Genomic DNA, 7,589 nt, shown 5'->3' with positions numbered 1-7,589 from the left:
GCCTTCCTCAGAAGGAGGCAAGGCTGCCCAGGATCGCAGCGGTGCTGCAGGTAAGGAGTACGTGGTGTGGGGCCTGGCAAGGCTACCTGCCGCTGCAGAGGTGGGATGAGCAGTGCAGTGACTAGCAGCACCAGACACCTGGACTGTTTTACGGAAAGGCCAGTAATGTGTATTTTGCTTTAGCTCGGGAAAAAGATTCACAACGTCAAAACAATGATTTATTGACCGTCTTCCAACTGGTACTCAATCACTCAAGAAACTGCTATCATGTTCATGAAACCATTACAGTCATAACTACATTGAAATGTAATGTCTAACTTGCTACAATGGCCCCTCTTATTAAAGGCACTACCTATAAATTTTTTTTAGAAAAGAAAGAAAAATGCAGCATAGAATTAGGATAACTCTTAAAAACAATACGTTGCTTACACGGACTTCTTCTTTTGTTTCAACATACATTCGTGCTTTAACTGTACAACTTCAAAAAATTTTTTTAAAAATCACCTTCGTTTTTGGCATCACAACTGATAAAATGAAGACATGCAGAGAAGACAATTTTATAAAAACAACTCAGTGCATCGTATGTCAGAATGTCTTAAAGTTACATTCGCAGTACAAGGCAAAACGCACTCCCAGATAATGGTTTTTCTTCAGCATTATTTATCACCGTTTCTGTAGCTCTTCCAGAATCTTTGGATAGTAAAATCAATGCTCGGAGTATACGAAATGAAACTGCAATGCTATGTGCTTAATAGTCTTCGTGGTGCACAGCGAGGCTCAAACATCAGCTCTCTGGATTCATTGTTCAATTTCAAGGCTATCCATCTTTAAATCAGGTGGTTTGAAGCTGATCACTTCTTCATATGTAAGTTCTTTGAAAAAAAGAAGTAAGATAATAGATAATATAACACAGATGTAATATTTTACAGGTAAGTAAGTCTGGGTTATTAATGTGGGGCCTTAAACCAATAACACATTTTATTTACTTTATTCATTTATACCCCACTTTTCTCATCAGTGAGGACCCAAAACAGCTTATATTGTTTGGCCACTCCTCCATTTTTTCCTCACAACAACCTTGTGAGGAAGGTTAGGCTGAGAGAGTATGACCATCCTATGTTCACACAGCAAGCTTCCATGGCAGAATGGGGATTCAAACCTGGAGTCTCTCAAGTCCTAGTCCAACACTTTAACCACTACACCGTGCAAATAAGAGGAAAACAGACTGTCGGCAATTAAGGGATGACATTGCAAAGATGCTCCAATAACTGGATGCCAAACTGGAGCAACCTGAGAGAGAGTGCGGGTAGAAAAGTGGGCAGCAGTATTAGGCGCACAAGAGAATCTTTTGTGAACAAGCAAAACAGGTCATTCTGACGTTACTGTAGATATTCATGAAATTAAAGTGTATCCCCCTACCTCATTTCCTGGAAAAGACCCACGATATGATACCTCTAGTGGTAAATTTTAGAATTGGGATCATGGAAGATGATACAATTTGTTTTTGAAACCTACAGAAGTGTTGCAACTAACACAATTTTCAGTGGGGGAATACAGAACATTAGTTCTGCCAAGTGTGGAAATAAGATTCTTAAGATGAATCTTAGAGAAATGCAAAAAAAAAAAAAAGTTAGACTTGTTTATGAGCAACCATCTCAAATACTAGCTCCAGGAATGCAACATTCTGAATCCGAAATCTGTTAAGTATATTACTTGTCTTCGTAAGCTTTAATAGAAGAATGCATTCAAAAGTTTCTTATTCAATACTCCATTTTTGCTGCACAAAATGTAAATAAGAGTCTTTCAAATATACATACTAATGCCGGTATTGACATAAAAATAGGGTGGGAAGGAAACGTATAATATTTTCTGCATACACAAAGCTATTTCCTGAAATTTAAATCAACTGTCTAATTAATGCCACAGAAGACACTGCCCATAGGTAGTCAGAGGCAATTACCATGGAATAAACACAGAACAACCTCAACTTTATGCGCTTCTTAAAATAGAGCTTCCACTGGTCTCCCATTCGGGCACTGTTCCAGTTTGAACCTGCTGAGCATCCACAATGCTCCCAGAGCATTAATGCTTGCTACAGCCCTGGCAGAGTGCCATTAACCTAGGGGATCAGTAAGGTAAGGTATTTTATACAGGAAGTGGTCAATGGCTGTTTCTTCTTTATATTTCAAAATAAAGCCAAGCAAGGAATCTCATCAAGGCACTCCTTGGTTTTAGCACAGGGGCCATCAACACTGCAGGTTTTTTTTTCTTAAAAGGCCAAATAATGTAAAATCATAAACACAAACCAATATCACATCAATTAATAAGCAAGCACACTCTACACTTAAACACTTAGCCTAATATTTCCTATAGTGCCTAAAAGCCAATGTGCTATACAGACTTCTTGAATAAATGGAAAATAAAAATACAGCATCTTGGAAAGAAGAGGACCTTTCAGGATCTCCTACCTATCTTCAAAGACTTGATAGTAATATAAAAATGTTTGGACAGAGTTTCTCAGACTTTTATATGATCTATCAGAGACTGCTATCTATCAGAGATCTGAGACCAATAGCCTATAAGCTATTAAATGAGAACTAGCTCTGTCCCACCAAAATGTCTTTATGAATGCTTCTCCATTAACTCTCTGTATTACCTCTAGCTCCTTCATTGAGTGTACGCTCATCACACAATATAAAAGAGAGCAGTAGCACCATTAAGACTAACCAACTTTACTGTAGCATAAGCTTTCGAGAATCACAGTTCTCTTCATCAGATGCATCTGACAAAGAGAACTGTGATTCTCAAAAACTTATGCTACAGTAAAGTCTTAAAGCTGCTACTGCACTCTTTTCTATTTTGCTACTACAGACTAACACAGCTAACTCCTCTGGATCTATGCTCATTACATAGGTCTTGGATAAGAACATAAGAGAAGCCATGTTGGATCAGGCCAATGGCCCATCCAGTCCAACCCTCTGTGTCACACAGTGGCCAAAACCCAGGTGTCCTCAAGAGGTCTGCCAGTGGAGAAGGGACACTAGAAGCCCTCCCACTGATTCCCCGCCCCCCCAAACACCAAGATCTATCCAAGCTAGTCATTTTGCCATATGTGGAGAGTTCCAGTCATGGAGGTATTAACAATAGCTGCTTTTAAACATTTTCATTTTTCCCTTTGCTTTTCGCTTGCGGAACAAAACACTTCCTTACCTTTCCATTCATCTATAACTCGTTCCTTATTCTCTATCGACTCATCATATAGTTCTGCTTCGGGTTCATCGTCCGGATCATGATATTGTACAAAATAAGGATGTGCAAGTGCTTCAGAGGCTGTTATTCTTTTATCACTGTCCAATATAAGCATTTTCTCAAGAAGATCGACGGCTAGGATTTTAAAAATCAAAGTTGAATATAAAACAACTCGTTTTTGCTTCATTAGCCAGTGAGAAACATTACAGAAAGCCCTGGGCAGAGCAAGATCACTTGGAAGCAAGCAGATCTGGAACTTCCTAGCAAATTAAGGACTTAAATTGGTAATGCATTTTTATATTAGTTAAAGCATTTACACACTCGCACCTAATCTCAAGGTACCAATTATTTTCTTATTCAACATGCAAAGACAGAAATACTAGTTAGAAGAAAAGCTCAGCATGAGAGACATCTTTTTATAATACCGCCTTATACAGTACATTTTGTCCTTGGGAACCAATTCCAAAATACAAAGAACAGTAATTCGTTTAAAAAGAGCACCAATTGTATAACCCATGTCACTTCCTTCTAAAATGCACAATCCATGATGAACAGGAAAGAAGAGATCCCTGCTCCTACATGTTGTTGAAAGCAAACTATTTATATATCTCATGATTTATGCACGTAGGCAGCATAAATAACTGATTCATGTATTTTGTACTTTGAAATTAGCCCATGCAGAGTGTATTGTACAAAGCATCTCTGCCTGATGAGAGTTTATTAATTACTCATTAATTACTAGCATGACAATAGCAGAAAAAGGCTGTGCAGCAGTAACATAATGGTAAATTCAGGAGCTCTTCATGACACCCCATAGCCACTGCCACCCCTACCCAGTAAGAATACACTACCAATCATAAAGGTAGTTTCAGGCGGGCTGCCATATTGGACTGCAGTGGAAGAGCAAGTTTTGAGTCCGCTTGCACTTTAGAGACCAACTAGATTTCCAAGGTGTGAGCATTTGAGAGAAAGCTAACATATCTCACAGCTTCTAGTAACTACATTTAGTTTAAAAAACATTTAAAGATAAATCAAAGATCTCATGCAGTAATAACAGAAACATGATCTTTTTTTCCTGCTACCTTTGGCTTGGGGAGATTCCTAGGATACTCAAAGTTATGGAGAGGGCCATCCCTTTTGAGGCTGTTTCCCCATCTTCTTGTCTTGCTTGCTGGAGAAGGTGGTGGCAGCAGCTACTCCAGCCACAGAAATGCCACCACACCAGGCCCCATTAAGGCTGTTTCCCCATCTTCCTGTCTTGCTTGCTGGAGAAGGTGGTGGCAGCAGCTACTCCAGCTGCGCAGATGCCACCACACCAGGACCAGCACGCTGCCATGATGAGCACATGTACCACAAGGCACTGGCCCACTTGGTTCCAGCTGTCTGCTGAGGGACAGCACTGGCTTGGGGGAGACACAGCCCTGAGGCAAGGACAAGATATTTCCTTACCAGGTAAGGTCAAGTCTCTATGTTATCTGCACCATGTACTCCTGGAGATTATATTTAGGTACAATGGTGGAGCATGGATCCTAAAGTTTCTCCCTGCTCTTCTGCTTCCAGTTGCAAATGCCTGGCTTTGGGCCTTCTCCCCTTCCCCGATCCATCCAGCTGGGAACAAGCACCAGAAAAGAGAACAGGGAGGTTGTACCATACCAGTGCGTTCCCTTCATGGGGTGGCGTTAACTCGGGGCTGCTACTTTCTACAGCCAAGTCACACCAGCTCTTACCTAATGGATTAGCACCCCGAAATACTGCTTTCAGATCCTGAGGAGGCATATACGGTAGAGATTCTATGTACTTTCTGGCCTGCAACACAGGAAAATATATGCATGCATTTAGCTCTGCAGTAATATATATTTTCAGCTTTTGGAAAAATCAATATACACAGCTGATATGATAAACGTGGAAAGAGATCTGGGCCGCAGTGGATAGTCAGTGTAAAACATCACCTCTATGTATGGCAGAGGGGGAAAGAAGCAAATAATCCATGCTAGGAATTATTAGGAAAGGAACTGAAAGAGGTCACATGCTGTCCCCTGAAGGTTAAGGCTTAGTCCCAGGTCTAGAACAGTTGAGGACCACTGCCCTAGAAGTTCACCCAGCATCCACTTTGCTGGCATTCTGCATCAGGTTAACCCATTCTTGTTTGCTCAATATTTTAACTGAATTGTATTCCATCTTCAGCTGATGGTTTTAATGCTCAGAATGGATTTCATGGCTCTGCCTCACTTTCCATTCTTTAGCTTTCTTTTCTGATGATTTTATGCTGTTGGTTTTTATGAGATTCTGGATAGGAATGGTTTTGTATCTTGCAGTTTATAGTGAGTTCTACTGGATCTCATGGTTTAATTTTTAATGTTGTTGCTTTATTTGTTCTTCTGTGTTGAAACACTTTGAGTAGTTCCTTTTCTGGAAAAGTAGCAGACAAAATATTCTGAAAAAATAATAAACAAAACACCCATGGCTCCTGTGCGGCAGAATATCACTGGAACATGATATGTCCATACAGTTACTCCCTCTCTCATTAAAAAAACATAGTATCTTTTAGGATTTAATTGTTTTACAGCTGCATCACCAAGGAGGACGACAGTTTTCCATCAGGGATTAATGCTACCAAGGGTAAAGTATATTTTAATGTAGCACAGGATAAAGCACATTTTAATATGTATGCAAAAGATAGCAAGCCGTAATTCAATCCCCAGTATTTATTAGCTTGAATATTTCCCCAAGTACTAACATTTTAACTTTTCTCCTACCAGTTTTTTATACATTATCAAGTACTAGCACTACAACCAATTTATAGTCAGTCATACTTTTTATTGCATGTAATTATTATTTAGGCACAAAATGGGAAGATAATTAATCCTCAATTACCCTTTAATCTCACTACTAAAAAAAAAATGTCTAATAGCACGGAATGTATAATTTGAAAACCAGGTTCTTATTGCAAAAGTTTTACCAGCAAGTATTTAATTAAATACAAAGACAAATTTGCTCACATGTTCTTTCTTGGGATTCTAATGAGTATTTCCAGGATCACATTTTCCATTTATTTTACTTACAGGCAGGGCTTTTTTTCAGCTGGAATGTACTGGAATGGAGTTCCGGGACCTCTTGAAAATGGTCACATGGCTGGTGGCCCTGCCCCATGATCTCCTGACAGAGGGGAGTTTAGATTGCCTTCTGCGCCGCGGCACGGAGGGTGATCTAAACTCCCCTCTGTCTGGAGATCAGGGGGCGGGGCCACCAGCCATGTGCATTTTCTCCGAGGGCAACCCACTGAGTTCCACCACCTCTTTTCCCAGAAAAAAAGCCCTGCTTACAGGGACTGGAAGAGGTGACTACACATAAAAGTTTTGTCTATATAGTTAGTTCCCTTAATGAGAGAACAAGAAGCGATGGACACTAAAACCAGTAATTACACTGTGTCCTCAGTTGGAAAAAGAAGTTCCATCTATTTGCTTGAGTCCAGTGCAAACGCTACAGTTCTCAAGTGCTACAAGGACTCTTCCCCCTTGACCAGGAAATAAAACTCACAGACCCATGCCACACGAATACAACCAAAGACAGAAAACATTTTGTCCTTGTGCAACTCAGGATGCAAATATGTGTCGGTCAGCAAAGACTCCATGTCAATAACTGTAGAAGAATTAATTCTTACACTGCCGACACAGCACACTCACATGTTCTGAAGAGATCTTCTTAAGAAGTTCAGAACTGGGTGTTCCAACCACTTCCATGATTCGTTTTAGCTGGTCAATATCTGCAAGGATTTAAGAAAACTCCAGGGAAAAGGTGAAGGCAGCCACTAAGTTCCTTGCTTATATCCCATGCTAGACCTAGGCAAAATTTCTGCTTCATCTCTACTGACATCTTTGAAGCAAAAAAAAAATACTGAAAGAATGAGAGACTAATCGAAAGAGGAGGATGTGCACTTCAGCGAAGGAGCTGCTTCCGTAGTCAGATCTTTCCTTGTGTTGCAAGGACTCTCTGCAGACACTACACGGCCTCATTCTTTGACCCCATCTGGGGAAACTGAAACTTGGAGGTGACAACTGCATTGACAAAACCAAACAAGTTTGTTGTCCGTATTAACAGAATAATCCAATGTTTCTGACAAAAGACAGCTATGAATAGATACCTCATAATCTTGGTCATTATGAGAATGCAACATAATGCACTGAATAAAACATGCTGTTTTACGGATAATCCATTATTTACCCAAAACAGCTGACAATAAGTGGGCTCATTAGCTAAGAAACAGAATTTGCCAGCTTTCCAATCTGCAAAAAAGTTGAAAGAACCTAAAAGATGCAGTTTATTAGAAGAGACTCAGCAGT

General features: G+C 40.0%; 1 protein-coding gene across 2 annotated transcripts in view; it reads right to left on the bottom strand.

Annotated features, from left to right (window-relative positions):
* Positions 1-205: 205 nt before the first annotated feature.
* Positions 206-7,589, bottom strand: part of LOC129335412 (mitogen-activated protein kinase 11-like) — a 49,288-nt gene continuing 41,904 nt past the window's right edge. For both annotated transcript variants that reach the window (XM_054987862.1, XM_054987863.1), the window contains exons 9-12: positions 6,933-7,012; positions 4,977-5,055; positions 3,211-3,384; positions 206-872 (exon numbers count right to left, since the gene is read on the bottom strand). In XM_054987862.1, the coding sequence (XP_054843837.1) occupies positions 799-872; positions 3,211-3,384; positions 4,977-5,055; positions 6,933-7,012 (407 nt within the window). In that variant the 3' untranslated portion in view covers positions 206-798. The remainder of the gene's footprint in view (positions 873-3,210; positions 3,385-4,976; positions 5,056-6,932; positions 7,013-7,589) is intronic.

This window comes from Eublepharis macularius, chromosome 9 (genome assembly GCF_028583425.1).
Source record: "Eublepharis macularius isolate TG4126 chromosome 9, MPM_Emac_v1.0, whole genome shotgun sequence".
Taxonomy (NCBI): domain Eukaryota; kingdom Metazoa; phylum Chordata; class Lepidosauria; order Squamata; family Eublepharidae; genus Eublepharis; species Eublepharis macularius.
The sequence above is the reverse complement of the archived record's forward strand: the minus strand, read 5'-3'. Positions and strand labels throughout refer to the sequence as shown.